The 17,672-nt window shown below is 45.7% G+C and overlaps 1 protein-coding gene and 1 long non-coding RNA gene across 2 annotated transcripts; both read right to left on the reverse strand.

Annotated features, from left to right (window-relative positions):
- Window positions 1-1,214: 1,214 nt before the first annotated feature.
- Window positions 1,215-17,077, reverse strand: LOC102082472 (polynucleotide 5'-hydroxyl-kinase NOL9). The gene is made up of 13 exons (XM_019350257.2): window positions 16,685-17,077; window positions 16,390-16,597; window positions 14,119-14,249; window positions 13,865-14,000; window positions 6,704-6,800; window positions 6,408-6,505; window positions 5,643-5,810; window positions 5,091-5,230; window positions 4,386-4,498; window positions 4,180-4,294; window positions 3,440-3,614; window positions 2,800-2,933; window positions 1,215-1,439 (listed from the first exon to the last, which is right to left on the reverse strand). The coding sequence occupies exons 1-13, from the start codon at window positions 17,009-17,011 to the stop codon at window positions 1,410-1,412; spliced, it is 1,872 nt and encodes a 623-aa protein (XP_019205802.1). The 5' UTR covers window positions 17,012-17,077; the 3' UTR covers window positions 1,215-1,409.
- LOC112843347 (uncharacterized) lies at window positions 10,372-11,646 on the reverse strand. The gene is made up of 3 exons (XR_003215649.1): window positions 11,217-11,646; window positions 10,564-11,180; window positions 10,372-10,425 (listed from the first exon to the last, which is right to left on the reverse strand). It is a non-coding gene; the product is annotated as an uncharacterized LOC112843347 (long non-coding RNA).
- Window positions 17,078-17,672: the final 595 nt, after the last annotated feature.

The raw sequence follows: 17,672 nt of genomic DNA on the forward strand, positions 1-17,672 counted from the left end.
CTGCATGGGCTCCTCGCTGGATGTACTGCTTGGGCTAGCAGCGGCTCCTTCAGAGGGGGGAGGAGGCTGCGAAGACGTGGCCCTCTGAGGCTGGAAGGGTTTGAAGGCCCGAGGGGTGTGGCGAGGCCGCGACATCACTCGTTGGTCGATCTTCAGGGCGAGGTCCACGGCCTCATCCAGGGTTTTAGGGGCCTCACGGCCGGTCATCTCATCTCGGATATAATCAGCCAGCCCCTCCAGAAAAATGGAGCGTAGAGAAGCATCTCCCCACTTTAGCTTAGCGGCCAGGGTACGAAATTGAGAGGCAAAGTGACAGACGGGTCGACTGCCCTGGCGTAAATGAAGCAGCTATGACTCCACCTCCACTTCACTGCTCGGGGGAACAAATGTCTTTTTTAATTCCTCCACAAACAGGGCATAGTCATTGCAAGCTGCAGATTTATTGTTGTAAAGAGCCGCGGCCCATTCCTGTGCCTGGCCAGACAAGAGAGAGGTTAGCATTGCAACTTTTGCACGGGCGGTGGCGTATTTAGTGGGCTGACATTCAAACAGCATGTCTAAAGTGGCAAGCAAACCATCAGGCCGGCCATCAACTCCGTTCCACTTATCTGGTAGTCCGATCCGGGGCTCCGCGCTCACCGGCGCCGGCTGGCGTTGCAGCGAGGTGACGGAAGTGGAAAGTTGGAGGACAGTTTCGGTGAGAGACTCCATTTTTGTGCTCATCCGATCTACCACACCGCGAAGATATAGTACTTCGGCTTTCAGCTGTTCGAATTCCGCTGGGTCTATACGCGGCTCAGACATCCTGTCACGATCGGGCGAATTACACACAGTAATTCGGCGTGCCCGTGTGGCGTGCTGGCTAGACCCAAACGCGGCGAAGGCTAGCGGTGGGTTGGAACAGACACGCAGTTACTCTAGTAACGATCAGCGCACGAAGCGTGGCTTCGGAACTGGCGTTACAGACGGAGAGCGAGCGGAGCCGGGATGAGAAAAAGAATCGAGAGGAAAAACACTCACAGTTGCTGAATCAGGCGGAGACTGACGTAGGCAAGGTTTCGGAGCTCCTGACATGAAGAGAACGATGTCTGAGCGGCGAACAGGTGGGTGGCGTCTCTCTTTTAAACCCGGCCCCGTGATCAGCTGATCACCGGCTGACACACAGTTTATAAACCTTGTCCATTACCTCCCTCCTGAGCCTCCCCTCAGAGACCGCTGGGTCCATGCTTGGCGGGATCATTCTGTCACGGTCTGTGTTGGCAGACCGTGGGGGGTGTAGGGAAGGAGGACCCAGGCGCGGCGTATATGGTGCAAAAAAAACCAACAAAAAAATAGTAAATCCCCGTGTTTCCCAAGAGTTCGTGTCCTCCTTGTGCTCTCTGCTCCAGTGTCCCTGCACTCCCCGGTGCTCACTGCTCTTCGGGCCTCCCACGCTCCTCCTGCGGGAAACAATAGCGGCAGCTGTCAAGACACTAAACAATAGCAGGCATGCACTAAACCTAAACTGGGTGACTAATGCTGGGCTTACACTGTGCGATTTTTGGCCCATTTTGAGCCGATTTTTGAGTCGTGCGACCGTTTTGGTGATCGGCCCGAGTTTGGCCTTCATCGTGCGTCGTTCATCGTGTAGTATACATGGGGTAACGAGAAGCGATTAACACCTCACGACCAGCTCCCGATCATCAATCGCTTGGTCGGGAGGATTTCAAACCTGTTTGAAATCCTCACGACGGTCGTGAGGGTGTCACCGCAGCCGCTCACACGCAAACACATAAACGTCGGTGAAAAGACGGAGCAGCACAGCTGTGCAGCGTGTGATCTGGACACAAGCGATGGAGGCACTTGTAGGACTTTGGAAAGCTCATCCGAGCCTTTTCGATGTGGCCTCACAAAATTATCATGACCACAACAACCGTGAAAATAGTTGGATTTACACTGCTGCTCAATCACAGCTGCCTGATCAATGTTTTTCATTAGCACTTTAGCAAAGTTGATGTTGGTGATGTGCGTGTCTGTGTGAATGAGAGACAGAGAGGCAGAGCAAGTGACAGATTTTCTGTTATAACCTTAATTTTTATGGATGCACAGTGTGAGCACTCAGGTCGCATCAGAGCATCGGGCCGTATAGTGTGAGACCCTGCATCGTGACCTATGAACTTGTAACCCATGCGAGTCAATCGTACAGTTTGAGCAGGAGCTGAATTGCGCGACTGAAAAAAAATCGCACAGTGTCTGCCCAGCTTAACACAATGATCCCGCGTCGGTGGGAGCTCCAAGACTGACGAGGCCTGATCAGGAGCAGGTGTGTGGCTTCAGGTGTGGCCAGTCCGCCAGCAGGGCCACACCCACCAGGCCTGAAGGCGCCCGCAAACCGGCGCTCGCAGAAACACATACACACACACACATCCGCAAACAGGGAGAAGAGGGACAGCAACACCAAATATACATACAATAACACAAGTCCATGACTGCCCAGGGATGACCCAGGACCCTGACAGAGCCTTCATCTCTAATGCTATAGAGGTGCACTTGTGCCTAGAGATGAAACAGCCTGCACATCTGGAAAGGCAACACCAGTGCTGCAAGGTCCATACAGGTTTTAGAGCAACACATGAGCCCTTTCAGATGGTATCGTTTTAAGATGGGGGGGACTGCATGTTCCAACAACACAATGCTTATTAACTGCATCTATTATAACAACATGGCTTTAAAGTAGAACGGTCTGAAGTGACTTTTCAGCAACTGAAAACATTTTTCATAACATGGAAACAAAATGAAAAACATGAAACAGGATCTAACCTGTGTTGTGAGGACACATGACGGCACTGAAATTGCTCCAAAGAGGAGACAGTTGACTTCACGGAGAACTGACGGATCTACAGGCGTCAGCAGGAAGTACAGACCCCGTGCCATGTCAATACCTCGGAGGACCCCTGGAAGACAGTATCAAGTAAATATAATGACATAATGACTCTTTAATTCTCCCCAACTTCAAATTAGTCGGAGTGAATTTAGAACTGTACAAGAATTGTACAATTGTCAAATGGATTTGGGTGCTCTTATCTATTACATATAATAAATTTGTTTCTTTATTCCCAAGCTTAAGAATTGAATCTGGTGCTGAAACTTCAGTTTATGGAAAAAAAATCTTCACTACATAATCTGCAAAAAGTTTTCAGCTTTTCGCAAATATTTTTATTTCCTTCCTTCCTAGACTTTCTGGACCACAACCCCATTAAATATAATCTTATTTTTCTGACCAGTTATTAAAAGGAAGAAAGCTTCGATAAACTGAAAAGCCAGTTTATTGTGGCTGTAACAATAACTTGAGATTTTTTTTTTAAAGATATCACCAACATACATTTTCACTTGATAAAAAGTTTCAGTCAATGAGGAAGTAAAGCCAAAGTCAACACAATAACTCAGAAAGGACACTTACCAAATCCCACACATGGGCAGATGGGTGCCTGGGAAAGAAAGACTGGACCTCCCTTGCTTGCTGCTTTCTCTGCCAGGCAGCAGAGTCCTACCAGACTACCATTTGAAGCGTGGAACATGTGCGAGGGCACCATGTCGCCGTGGGTAACACCTAATGCAATCGCTGTGTGTGGAACCTGTGGGTTTAGCAAGAAAATTGTTAGGTGGTTGCTTGTGAATTGCTAATGAATATAAAAAAATCTTTAAAAGCAACAGTTTGCAGGTTAAGGAGGTTGTAAAAAGATTTTTATTAAATGCATTGCTGTTTGTGATTCATATTGCTTGTCGGAAGCTCGGCCTTGGACGGCCTGCTGGGCGGGAGAGCACGCCTGTGTAACATGTCTTGATAAAAAGAGGAACGGATGTTCCAGTAAGATAGCCACATACTGTTGTATAGTCATTTTTTCTGAGAAGAGCGAAAATACGCCGCCCTGTTGTGTGGGCACCAGTGACTATAAATGCACGAATAAAAAGGTACACTGTGTGACTCTCTCTCGAGACGTTCACCCATGTACATGTGATTTATTACGCTGTCTCATTGTGTTCTGTTTATATTTGCAGTTTGCCATTTGGGATTTTCCCTTAACAGAGGTTTAAACCAAAACTGGAGCATAGACAGCCATTTCTCCCTGATTTAAATGTCATGAATTGTATTCATATATGTCTAGACTGTGATCAGAGAGTCATGTGCTTCTTGTGTACCTGGTATGGTGTGAGGCTGTGCAGAGGTCTGACTGGTCCAGGGTCTGGATACTGCAGCTGACTCAGATAGGCCAGGAGAGATAGATCCCTCTGCTCATTACTACGCTGGTGTTTCCTGTCAAATGCAGCGATATGAGATGTAGCCAAGAGTCTGGAATAATGTTTTTACACCAGTATATTAAGAATGGTAGCAGTGGTGTACGTACGCTGTTCCTTGACTCCCAACTCCTTGAAACTCCGCTTGTATGCTAATGTGACTGTACATTCTAGGGTGGCTGTGGCTTTCTGTAAACTCATCCAGAGCGGTCTGAGCGGGTGGGTGTTAGATTTGTATTGTGATTGTCATTTATGCTTAGAAATATCTACTCATATATTCTTAGAGTTTTATAATTAGGTGTAGATTGGTAGAGGTTTGATCCTTAATAGTCTGCAAGCTTTGTGTGCATTCCAGAGCTCTCTGACTTTCACACCCACATTTTAGGAGCATGGGAGAGGTCGTACCTTGTCTTATTGTTTTATGGTAGGATAAACGTATCTATATCTGTTTTAGGCTAAGTGCCTTTTGTTTAGATGGACGGCTCTGGGGAGTCTTCCTGGGGTCACAGTTTGACCCCCACACACAGACACACACACACACACACACACAAGGTATTCTTTGTTCACATGTATACCTATATAAGAGGTCATATGTTAATGAACCTATGCATATTCATGTAACCACAATAAAAGAGCAGTGTTACGGGGGAGCGGACGAGAGCAACTGGGGTCAAGCGAAGGAACGGCGCCTGTCCAGTTCTCTCCCGTGCACGTGAAACATAAAGAATGTTGCTTACTCGGGTCTTGCTTTGCTGTGTAATTACATTGCCTTCAACGTTCCAGCGAATAGGTTCAAGATACAAACCTATCAGTGGGTGAGTCTGAAAGCCATTTGCCGTCCTCAGAAAGTCTGGAGTGAGGGCGGGGCAATGACTGAAACCACTGTGACTCAGCTGGACAACATGGGAAACTGGGAAGAAGCGGATCATGTGAACCAGCAGCTGGAATCTAAATCCTGTGAACAGAAACACATTCAGAGACATTTTTTATTATTAGTGCATTTAAATTCCCCTACATTGTTTCATCGGGGCGATCGTGGCTCAAGAGTTGGGAGTTGTAATCGGAAGGTTGCCGCTTCGAGCCCCGGCTTGGACAGTCTCGGTCGTTGTGTCCTTGGGCAAGACACTTCACCCGTTGCCTACTGGTGGTGGTCAGGGGCCCGGTGGCGCCAGTGTCCGGCAGCCTCGCCTCTGTCAGTGCGCCCCAGGGTGGCTGTGGCTACAACGTAGCTTGCCATCACCAGTGTGTGAATGGGTGGATGACTCAATATGTAAAGCGCTTTGGGGTCCTTAGGGACTAGTGAAGCGCTATTGAAATACAGGCCATTTACCATTTCACTGATGTCACAGAAGGCAGCTCACACTGACCTTTGACCCAGCCCATGGTGTTGATAATAATCGGAGCCTCTCTGGTCTGGGATCTTCTGCACCATAAGGACTTAAGACATTCCAAATATCGATCCAGGTATGAGTCGCATGATGACTGACCGTAGTAGATCATGTGGTCTGGAGTCTGCTGATGTGTGAAAGGAGGACCTGCAAAGCAGATCATTATAAGTCTTTTAACCCACTCTTACTAATCAAGCAGGAGTCAGAAATGAAGAAAACACTAAAGAGCCTGGTTCTGCTGAAGGTTTCCTGTTAAAAGGGAGTTTTTCCTTCCCATTGTTGCCAAAGTGCCTGCTCATAAGGGATCATATGATTGTTGGGTTTTTCACTGTATGTATTATTGTAGGGTCTACCTCACAATATAAAGCACCTTGAGGCAAATGTTGATTTGGCACTGTATAAATAAAACTGAATTGAATTGAACTATAGAGGCATAATTCCACACAAAACCCACCATAAAATAACAATTTTGACATTGCATTTTGAATCACACATGAATCTCACATGTTACATAGGTTTAAAAGAAGCTGAAAGGCTAACACTTTTACTCCTAGACACAGGTGGACTGGCTGTGTCAGTTTCCAATCTTTAATCTAAGGTAACCAAGGAATGGCTCTTCCAACACATTGTTGTTAATAATTTAGCCCCAGTTGTAAAGACGTGAACGCGCTATGTTTAATATAGTATTTTAAATTAAAAAAAACAAACATGTTTTTTGAACATATAATGAGGATTGAAACATACCTAAAAGGGGTTCTCTGACAGTGAGGAGAGACAGGCAACCAGCAGGGGTGAATTCAGTTTGACCGAGGTCACCTTCCAAATATTCGACACTAGCAGTGCTGAAGGAAAACAAAACATATCGTTATTCTCCACTTTAAATGAACCACAGAGATGTTTGTAGGCTGTAAAGACCCTTGTGTAAATGTGAACCAAAACAAACCAAACATTACAATAAAGAGGATAAAGAGAGGACCAGAGCAGGACCAATGACATAGTGAACAGGACATTATAAAAACTGTAGTTAGTGAGAAACTTACTAATTCAGCAAGGTGTTAATGAGCACGCGGATAAATGTTGACTTTCCAACATTCTTGGTCCCGCACACCAGGATAACAGGACAGCCATCTATGTCTCCTGTCAGTGAAAAACATGTCAAGTTTTCATGAAAGCAACCAAAGTGAGCATTTTGTTTTGGTATGTTCTTATCACATAAATGTCTGTGGTTCGATTCAGTTACAGAACAATTCAGCAGCACTCCTACTAAGAGTGAAGAGCAAAACTTACACTGACTATTATATTCTGTTTTTCTACTGATCACTGTTAAACCAACACAATAACTGTGACTGGTAATTCTCAGCAACTGACCAATTTACTGTTAAAGCCCTCAAGAGTGTGAAACACTTTCTACTGAAGTCAGTTAAGTTACATTTGGTATCTGTTAAGTTCTTCTATGAACCCTTTTAGGAACATTGATAACTAAACCTCCTTGTTTTGAACTAGTAAATGGAGCGGCTCTTACGCTTTGCACAACATCACCCAGTCCCACACGCACTTTCTTCTACACCGTTTCTAAGTGTTTCCTATTGAACATTCTGTTAGGAGGCCTGGGTCGTTGACCCAGGGTTTTTGAGTTTGTTATATTATAATTTCTAGTCTTTGGTTTCTTTGAGTTCTGTCTTATGGTTTTTGTCTCTGTCGTCTCTAGTTGCTCTGTCTCCCCTGTCAGCTGTATCCCCTTGTCTAGTTCGCTTCTCTGTGTATCCTTAGTTGCTATATCCCCGTGTCCAGTCAGTCTGTGTCTGTAAGTTCAGTCTGTGTTGTGTTTCCTGTTTTACTTTGAAGGTCTCTGTCTTTTCTCAGTGTGTTCAGTTTACGCTTCTTTGTCTCGTTAGTCCTGATTTGCCCCAGCTGTGTTTCCCTCCTGTTGCCCATTCCCTGATTATTCCCTCTGCGTATTTAAGCCCTGTGTTTTCCTGTGCTCTCTGTCGCGTTCTACCGTTTACTTAGCTGTGTGTTCTGTTAGTCCTCTGGTTTAAGTGTATTTTGATTTTTTCCAGTCATGTTATGTTACCCCTTTTTGAGTTCAGTATTAAAGCTGTTTTGAGTTCACCTTTGGTCTCCGGAGTCTGCACCTTGGGTCCTATTAGTGATGGGTAGATGAGGCCTTGTGAAGCATTTCAGCACATTCCCCAAACTGTATCGATACTGTGTTGACACAGTGTTGCTGTTTTGCTCCATACTGACACCTGCTGGACCTTAAATATCATTGCAGGGAACTTACTTGAGACTCACAACAGACACTGATTCAATGACATAGTCATACGTGTATACACTGTAAGGTATTGTACTTTCCACGGAATCATTTTATATGTTTTACATTGCAAATATTGTAGACATCTTTAAAATATATTGTGAATGACATAAAGTAAAAATTAAAATGAAAGTATTGTGAATATAACATTACCCATTTAAATGTAATTGATTCAGAGTTTATTATAAATTTCTATTCAGAAAAATAAGTTTATCCAATGTTTTTGCATTCAGTCTATTGCGGGGGTTTTTTCACACCATTTCCCCAGCTTTGGAAAACTCACAGGCACAGATGAAGCTGGGGTACACAAAAACTGTAAAGTCAGGTGGAAAAGGTTCTGATAAGATGTCTTCCTCATCCCCCAGTACCTTAAAGGATCCTCTAATCTTGGAATGTTTCTCTCCGACACTCTCCACAATACTAAGGGGTTGGCAGTCCTTTATAATAAACTTCAGGACTGCCTGGTCCAGAACAGTCTTCCTAGATGCTTGATTTCAAAATAATAAAACACATATTAATAAAAAAAAAAGTGTTGATAAAGCTGTTCAGTGTCAATATAGGCCTACCTGTGTTCATTCTCAGTGTGTTTGTCTCCTCATTTTCATGTTTGGCTCTGTAATGCCTCTGTAACACTGAGGAGGTGCTTTTGTTTGTAAGAAAGCTCCGCAGAACAGATGCGACATTTATCCTGCATAAAATGAAATAAATAATTTACACTGCATGTCACATTGCTGTTTTTCCTATTCTGATAGATTACACTGAAACAAAGACAGACAAACTATTTGCAGTTAAAAGATCAAAAATATCCCACACAGCAGAAACATTTCCATTTTGTTATGGAAAGATGTGTATTTTTATTTATCTTTGCAAGAGTCAATTTGTGGGGGGTTTTTGGTGGCGACTCGTTCCGTTGACAGATGCGGATGCGGTACCTTTTAAACACAGCTTGGCGCGTTGGTAATGAGCGATACAGCAGCTGTATCGATCACGTGACTTTTTCTTAAAGCGACGCACGCACCGATACAGGCATCGCTAGGTGAGCTTGATACATGCGCCGGTGCGTCAGTGTTGCTGGACCCATCACTAGGTCCTATTCCTCTCTGCACACAGCCTGCACCTAACAGAAGAACGTGACCATACTATGGACCCAGCAGACTCCGTTTGGTATCGGCGACCCGCAGTTTCTGCCTTCCTCAAGGAGAGCGTGAGGCAGGAGGCTAAGCATGCCCAGGAGCTCCAGTCACCCTTCTATGGGTCTCGTTTGGCTTTTGGAGGGCCCCGCAGCCTCCAAACTGCCATGGCCACGGCCGAGCCGGCGCCTATGCCTCGGGCGATCAGATTGAGCACGTGCTCATTCTCTCCAGTCGCTACACCTCCGCCTCCACCCCTGGATTACCAGTCCGACAAGAAGGTTAAGCGGCGGAGGAAGAGGGATTACGTGACGCCGGACGTTAGACTCACTCCGCTGCAATCCTTCGCTCTGTTTTTGGGTCTGCCACGTTCTGAGCTTCACAAACTCTCTGCTTCCTCGTCGCAGCCCGGTCTTTTGGAGGGTTCGCAGCCCAGTTTGCCACCTCCCACTTCCCGGAGAAAGCGACGTTCACGCAGTCGCCACTCTGTCTCTGCTGAGCCACTCCCCGTGGTGAGTTATAATGACTGTTTTCATTCTGCTCCCTCCAAGCTGGAAAAAGACAATCATATGAACTGAGACTGTTAAGACTATTACACATGGTGGTGGTAGGAAGCTAAAAAACATTTTAGAGGATTCTGTGTTTTCTGACCCTGCTCCTTCGCCCAGTTGTGTTCCTGCTCCCAGGGCGGCTCGGGCCCAGCATTCCCCTGCACCTGTTTCAGTGCTTCAGGTGAGGGAGGCTGAGGTCCAGCTGGTCCCTGCTCCGGTGCCTGTCGCGGCACCCGTACCTTCTCCTCGGGTGGGAGAGGCAGGTATCCGGCAGGTACCTGCACCTGTTTCTGACCTCGCTGGAGGCTCAGGTGAGCCCGTCCAGCGATTTTCTTCAGGTTCTGGAGGCTCAGGGGAACTAGCTCAGCTTACTGCTAATCCACCACCTAACCCACCATTACTACCATCGTTACAACAGTCAATAGAACTTAAACTTCTATCCATAGCTCGAACATTAGCTCACCTATCGGCTCAGTCACCTGCTCAGTTCTCACCTCAGTCGTTTACTCAGCCGTTTATTCCCGCTGGAGGGTCCGAGGGACCGCTCCAGCCTTTGTTCGTCTCCGCTGGAGGGTCTGAGGGGTCCGTCCAGCCTTCTGTTCCCGCTGGGGGTTCTGGAGAACCGCGCCAGCCTTTGTTTGCCTCCGCTGGAGGGTCCGAGCGGCCCGTCCAGCCTTCTGCCTCCGCTGGAGGGTCCGAGGGGCCCGTCCAGTCTTCTGCCTCCGCTGGAGGGTCCGAAGGGCCCGTCCAGCCTTCATCGCCACCACCTGCGGCTCCCACGCCGTCGCCTGCAGTGCCGTCGCCTGCAGTGCCGTCGCCTGCAGTGCCACCACCTGCGGCTCCCACGCCATCGCCTGCAGTGCCACCACCTGCGGCTCCCACGCCGTCACCTGCAGTGCCATCACCTGCGGCTCCCACGCCGTCACCTGGTCCAGCTACGGCTACGGCTTCGTCCTCGCCTGGTCCAGCTACGGCTACGGCTTCGTCCTCGCCTGGTCCAGCTACGGCTTCAGCTCCGCCGTCGTCTGGTCCAGCTTCAGCGTCGCCTGCAGCGTCACCCTCGCCCGGTCCGGCCTCCGAGTCTTCGCCTTCGCCCGGTCCGGCCTCCGAGTCTTCACCTTCGCCCGGTCCGGCCTCCGAGTCTTCGCCTTCGCCCGGTCCGGCCTTCGAGTCTTCGCCTTCGCCCGGTCCGGCCTCCGAGTCTTCGCCTTCGTCTGGTCTGGCCTCGGCTACAGCTTCGCTTGGTCCTGCCTCGGCCACGCCGACGTCCGGACCACATCCTGCGCCTCTACAGCGCCGGCCTCCTTCCAGGCCTCTGATTACACGTCCTGGGCCTGCTCGTCCTGTCCGGCCTGCTCGTCCTGCTCGTCCTGTCCGGCCTGCTCGTCCTGCTCGTCCTGTCCGGCCTGCTCGTCCTTTCTGGCCGCTTTCCAAGCCGATGATTGGGCGTCCTCGCCGTCATGGACGGCCTCCTTCCGGGCCGATGATTGGGCATCCTCGCCGTCGTGGACGGCCTCCTGACCTGCTCCGGTGCCTCCCGCCCGGCCGGCCTCCTGACCTGCTCCGTCGCCGCCGGTGCCTCCCGCCCGGCCGGCCTCCTGAACTTTTTTCTGGACTCTTGGGTCGTCGTCCTCCGGGCCAGCCCCCTGGACTTTGTGTGAATTGTTTTTCCTGGCCGCCTGTGTGTTTTGTTATGTTGCTTTCTGGGCTCCGTTGTTTGCGCTTTTTTTTTTGTTTCTGGCTCCTTGTTTGGTTTGTTTCGAGCCCTCCGTCCTGTTTCCCCCACCGCCCGCCCTGGTTGGGTTGTTTTTCGTTTTTGGTGATTCTGGTTTGGGCTGTCTGGAAGCCAGCCCTTAAGGGGGGGGTACTGTTAGGAGGCCTGGGTCGTTGACCCAGGGTTTTTGAGTTTGTTATATTATAATTTCTAGTCTTTGGTTTCTTTGAGTTCTGTCTTATGGTTTTTGTCTCTGTCGTCTCTAGTTGCTCTGTCTCCCCTGTCAGCTGTATCCCCTTGTCTAGTTCGCTTCTCTGTGTATCCTTAGTTGCTATATCCCCGTTAGGGATGGGTACCGGTTCTGACATAAACGGTAGTAACCAGACCGAAAAGCAGCGCACATTTCGGTGCTTTATTTCGGTGCTTTTTTTTTTTTCCTGAGCCAATTCTAGCCAATCATTTTACGTTTCCGAGGATAGTAGGCGGGGCCAGGTACGTACGTTCTTTCAGAGCAGAGCTACAGATTAAAAATGCCCAAGGCGAAGCGGTCAGAAGTCTGGCTGTACTTCACAGCAAAAGGTGCAAACTCAGCAGCCTGCAACAAGTGCTTTAAGCTGATACTGTGATACTGTCAAAGGAGGTAACACCTCAAATCTGATGAAACACCTGGCGATGCATAGCGGGGTTTTTTTAAAGCCGAGAAATTTGCCGTGTTTGATAGTTTGCTGCGAGACCTCACACCGTGCACATCTACTGCGGGTGTGGTGCCTGTTAGCGGACCTGGAGTTAGCAACATCCCCCCAAAAGAGTAGAGTCCTGGCCCCTAGCCCTGTCAGCGTAGCAGAAATGATGACGGATGATGATGTCAGCAGCAGCCGTTCTCCTCTGCGTGAGTAGCTTCATGTTGTTCGTGTGTAATTAACGTTGAGTACGCTAACCACATTATCACATTAATGCGTGTAAGGTGAACTAGCAAACACCGTCGTAGTTACATGCGGCTGTCTTCTTGTTTGATGGCAGATACTCCCTTCACCCTGGCCAAAAAGGCTAAAATGACCAAAGAGTGGAAAACAGCTAAACATGAGAGATTTTTGGACAAACCCATATGTAAAAGATATATAAAAATCTTATAAAGTTTGTATCTGTCTTGTGTGAAACTTGTATGAAAAGCATACAAGAGTGAAAACAGATATAAGATCCCTTGAAAAATTATATAAATGAAACTTGTATGTTTTGGATACTTACTAAAACAGTATATGAAAGTAATGAGAAAGTGGCCACTTTCATGAGTGAATCATATAAGCCTTAAATGATTCACTATATGAAGTAGGCCACATGTTATGCAAGTCTTGTATAAGTTTTTACTATTTCTTTTCCATATGGGAAGTTTGTGTTTTTTCCATTGTTTAAGCACTACTTCCAGTCAAGAGTGATACCATATATGCCCTATAGCTGCAGAAAAGGCTAACATTGTTATCTTTTTACAAAAAAACAGCTAAACATGAGAGGTTTTTGGACAAAGTTTGTGTTCTCCATTCTTTAAGCACCGGTTTGAGCACCGTTTAAGCACCGGCACCGTTTCAAAAGTACCGGTTTGGCACCGGTATCGGATAAAACCTAAACGATACCCATCCCTAATCCCCGTGTCCAGTCAGTCTGTGTCTGTAAGTTCAGTCTGTGTTGTGTTTCCTGTTTTACTTTGAAGGTCTCTGTCTTTTCTCAGTGTGTTCAGGTTACGCTTCTTTGTCTCGTTAGTCCTGATTTGCCCCAGCTGTGTTTCCCTCCTGTTGCCCATTCCCTGATTATTCCCTCTGCGTATTTAAGCCCTGTGTTTTCCTGTGCTCTCTGTCGCGTTCTACCGTTTACTTAGCTGTGTGTTCTGTTAGTCCTCTGGTTTAAGTGTATTTTGATTTTTTCCAGTCATGTTATGTTACCCCTTTTTGAGTTTAGTATTAAAGCTGTTTTGAGTTCACCTTTGGTCTCCGGAGTCTGCACCTTGGGTCCTATTCCTGTCTGCACACAGCCTGCACCTAACACATTCACACACATTCATACTCTGATGGATGCATCAGAGAGAAACATGGGGTTAGTATCTTGCCCAAGGATACTTGGTTAGTAAGTGATCTGCTTTACTACCTGAGCTACAGCCACCCCAAAACATGACAGAAAAAATATTCATCCAGAATTAAAACTCTTTAGAAGAGCTAACATGATACTTTATGAAATAAATACTCAAACAAAAACCAAATAAACCTGTGCTAAATATTTAATATGTACTTTTCTTAATGGAAAGCAATATTTTCATTCTCATTTTTTATTTTACTTAATTTTAAATAATAAAACCCAAAGAATTTTAAATGATTATGATACAATGAACTTTATTCAGTACTGTTCTGTGTGTGTGTGTGTAAGGGTTACATAAAGGGTATAAATTTAGCCTTGTAGCATAAAAGTGACTCGTGTATAATTTGGCACATCTAAAAGTGGGTTACCTTTGCACACACTGACTACTGTGTTAAGAGCATGTCTGTAGCTCTTCGACATTTTCAGCCTTTCAATGTTGCTGTCGAGAGGAATCATACCCAAACCATTGAGTGGAGTGTCAAGAACAGCTGACATGAGTTCAGTCTGCAAACAAGCAGGAGAAGCTTTCAGATCATAATTAACATTAATCTGCATGTAAATTATGTTGAAACTTGTCTGCTTTGCTGATTATATCCAAGTGTGAACATATCTGCCACCTTACCATGGGGAGGTTGAACAATTCGCTGAGATCTGGAAAACTGGAAAGAAACCGTGTCATAGGTGTCTCGATGGGTTCCAGCAGGATGATGGATGAATTTGTCGTTATGCTTTTTAACAGCTTCTTTTGTGATGCTGCAAAATGCATATTCATAGCAATTTAAAGCCAGAAAAAACACATTCTAATACTATATATTCAGTATTTTACTGATTTAGCTATATCAGTCTCTGTGTTTTATGATACATATCTCTTTATTAAAACTTCCTTTCAAAGAAAATAATGTTGAAAAAGATGCTCAGATTAATTCAGATTCATCACAGTTTCTGTTTAAAATCATATGTGTACATGTCACAATTGTTACAATTTATTTACAGTGTAGTCGGCATGTTTTTATACACCACTTTGCATTTAATCATTAGTTATTATTAATCTATGGCTCTCTCCCACAGCATGTCTTTTATACGGTCTTCTTCCCCTATTAACCAACCGGTCATGGCAGATGGCTGCCCCTCGCTGAGCCTGATTCTGCCCATTTCTTCTTCTTAAAAAAGAGTTTTCCTTTCCACCGTCACCAAGTGCTTGCTCATAGGGAGGGTTATTTGCTTGTTAAGGATTTCTCTCTTTATTGTAGGGGCTTTACCTTGCAATATAAAGGGCCTTGAGTTGACTGTTGTTGTGTTATGGTGTTATATAAGTAAAAATAAAGTGATGTTCTATTAATGCAGCCTTGAGTTGTATATTACCAACACTACTAAAGGAAGTTCTGCTATAACATTATAGCTGCACATGCATTATACCTGCTGTCTCATATTTATGACTCAAACATTAAGCACTCAAAGAGTAAACATCCTCTTTTAGTGTGAGTGTGCACAGAAACTGAAGCAGAAAGCCTGGGCTAACAGAGAAAGTTGATGACCACTTTTTTTTTTTTTTAGAAATGCTTCACAGGACACTGTGTGGGGTGTGTCCTCAGTCCCCTCTTATACTCACTTTTCACCCATGACTGTTCACCAATCCACACCAGTAACACCATTATAAAATTTGCTGATGACACCACTGTCATAGGACTGATCAACAACAACGATGATTCAGCCTACAGAGAGGAGGTTCAGCATCTGAAGCAATGGTGTGACGACAACAACCTGCATCTGAACACAGCCAAGACCAAGGAGATGGTAATCGACTTCAGAAGAACAAAGCGATCTGAGCACTCTACCCTCTACATTGATGGGGAGGAGGTAGAAAGGGTAGAAAGCTTTAAGTTCCTCGGAGTCCACATCTCGGCCGACCTTACCTGGTCCACAAACATCTCCCACCAGGTAGGGAAAGCACAACAAAGGCTGTACTTCCTCAGGAAACTACGTCAGGCCCAATTACCCCAAAGACTGCTAGTAAACTTCTACCGCTCCACCATTGAGAGCCTTCTGACTTACTGCTGCACACTCTGGTTCAACTGCTGCACTGCGGAGGACAAGAGGAAACTGCAGCGGGTGGTGAGGGCAGCAAAGCGGGCAATCGGCACTTCACTAACCCCCCTCAGAGACATCTATACTGGCAGACTTCAGCAGAAAGCCAGCATCATCATTAAAGACCCCTCGCACCCTGGACACTCACTTTTTTCCCCCCTTCCCTCTGGTAAACGCTACAGGTCCATCAGGTCGAAGACAAACAGACTCAACAGAAGTTTTTACCCACAGGCTGTCAAACATGCCCTACCTCCACCCTGATTGGAGGATAACTGCACTGCCAACACTCATGGACATTACACCTTATTTATAAATCGTATTTCTGTTTATACTTCAATGCAACCAACACCCTTACCACTTTAAACTGTATTTATTATAACATTATTTAGTATAGTTCCAACAGCACCCCCCCCCACACACACACACACACACACACTCAATGTGCAATATCATCCCCCCGCCACACACCCAAACTGCCTTTCACTGTTCTTGTAACAGTGACAATAAAAAGCTATTCTATGCTATTCTATTCTATTCTATTCTATTCTATCTTCTATTGTTTACATTTCACTTAAGACAGTGACAAACATGCATTGCAGTGCAACAGGTGGGGTAAAGAAATTATAATTATTATATAATTATAAGCTTAAGAAATCCAGTATTCGCAAAGAGAAATAAGGTCCAGCTAAGTATTTTTGCCTATATGATATGAATTCTAACCAATCAGACTTCCTAGAGATATATTTTAACTGGAAAAACCAATACAAATGCCTAACTTCAAACATAAAAGAAAAAGTGTGCTGCTCACCTTGTGAGAGATACCTTTGGAGGATGTGCGATGCCTCATTTCTACTTTCCAACGCTCTGATGCTTTCTAATCCTCTAATACTCAGTGGACAATGTGGCGCTGGGGAGAAAAGCGAATATGACTGCTGACCCTCTTCGATGGTAAATCCCATAACTTCTACATGTCCATAAAGACAGGTCAGAAGGCACTTTCTGCGGAAACACAGCGTCTGCAGGTAAGACATTTTAAATCATGGAACTTAATTGACATCAGATTAAACATCTACATGTCCAACTAAAAATCAACTGATGCATACCTGATCCTTCTGCATGACAAGTACTGTGCGGTTCTGCCGATCGTCTCTCTGCGCACAGTGATGCAGAGCCTCTCCCTCCAATCTACCTCTCCGGACATCCTCAGTTGTCCAGCCATACTTGCAGTTAGAGACAGACTTCACTTTATTTTTCAGCCTCTTGACAGATGGTTTTTTCCTTACAGACTCCTGGTGCTCCTTCACCATGCTGATCACCACAGGGCTAGAGTTTACATTAGAGGAACTGACGGGAGGTCTGCACCGTTTTCCCTTCGCATCTTTCCACTTGTGAGATTTATGTTTTACCTCTGCGTGTTTGTTCACTTTCATGATTGTCAGCAGTCATTCAGCTACAAGAAAAATGAAAAGGTGAACCTGCAAAGAAAAGGATGCACTTCATCAACCTAAGAATAAAGAATGGAAACAAAGCATTTACACTCAAGCCATTATTAGTTTAGTTCTGTGGAACCCATCTAGTTTACTTAAAGAGCAACTTTAATTCATGGCATTTAACTTTTGCACAGAGATTTTTATTGTAATAATATGATAATTATTATTATAATAATCTTCTGTTATTTTTAATACGTGCTCATCTACCCCGATGCCTCGGTATTTGTGGGTTGAAACTGTTGCAGTCAAGTTCCCTCTATGGTGTTAAACATCAGTGGTAGCTTCCATCACAGGCAGCAGTCAATTTATGCTTAAGCTGACTTGTCTGCTTATATCTTATATCTTGAGTTCAGTTAAATCCACAAAGAGCAGTAATTGTCAGAGGAGCAGTGGTGCAGGTCAGCTGATCATAACACACACACAGGAGCTGGTGAGTGAGAGGAGAATGGTGGCTAAGATGCCATCCCTGCTGGACAACATCTCCCATCCCATGCAGGTGACTCACAGCACTAAGCAGCTCCTTCAGTGGTAGGCTGTGGCTCCCAAGTGTGGGACTAATAAAGGTTATCTTATCTTAAATAAATCTACTGGAGCTCACAAC

Source organism: Oreochromis niloticus, linkage group LG20 (genome assembly GCF_001858045.2).
Source record: "Oreochromis niloticus isolate F11D_XX linkage group LG20, O_niloticus_UMD_NMBU, whole genome shotgun sequence".
In the NCBI taxonomy this organism is placed as follows: Eukaryota; Metazoa; Chordata; class Actinopteri; order Cichliformes; family Cichlidae; genus Oreochromis; species Oreochromis niloticus.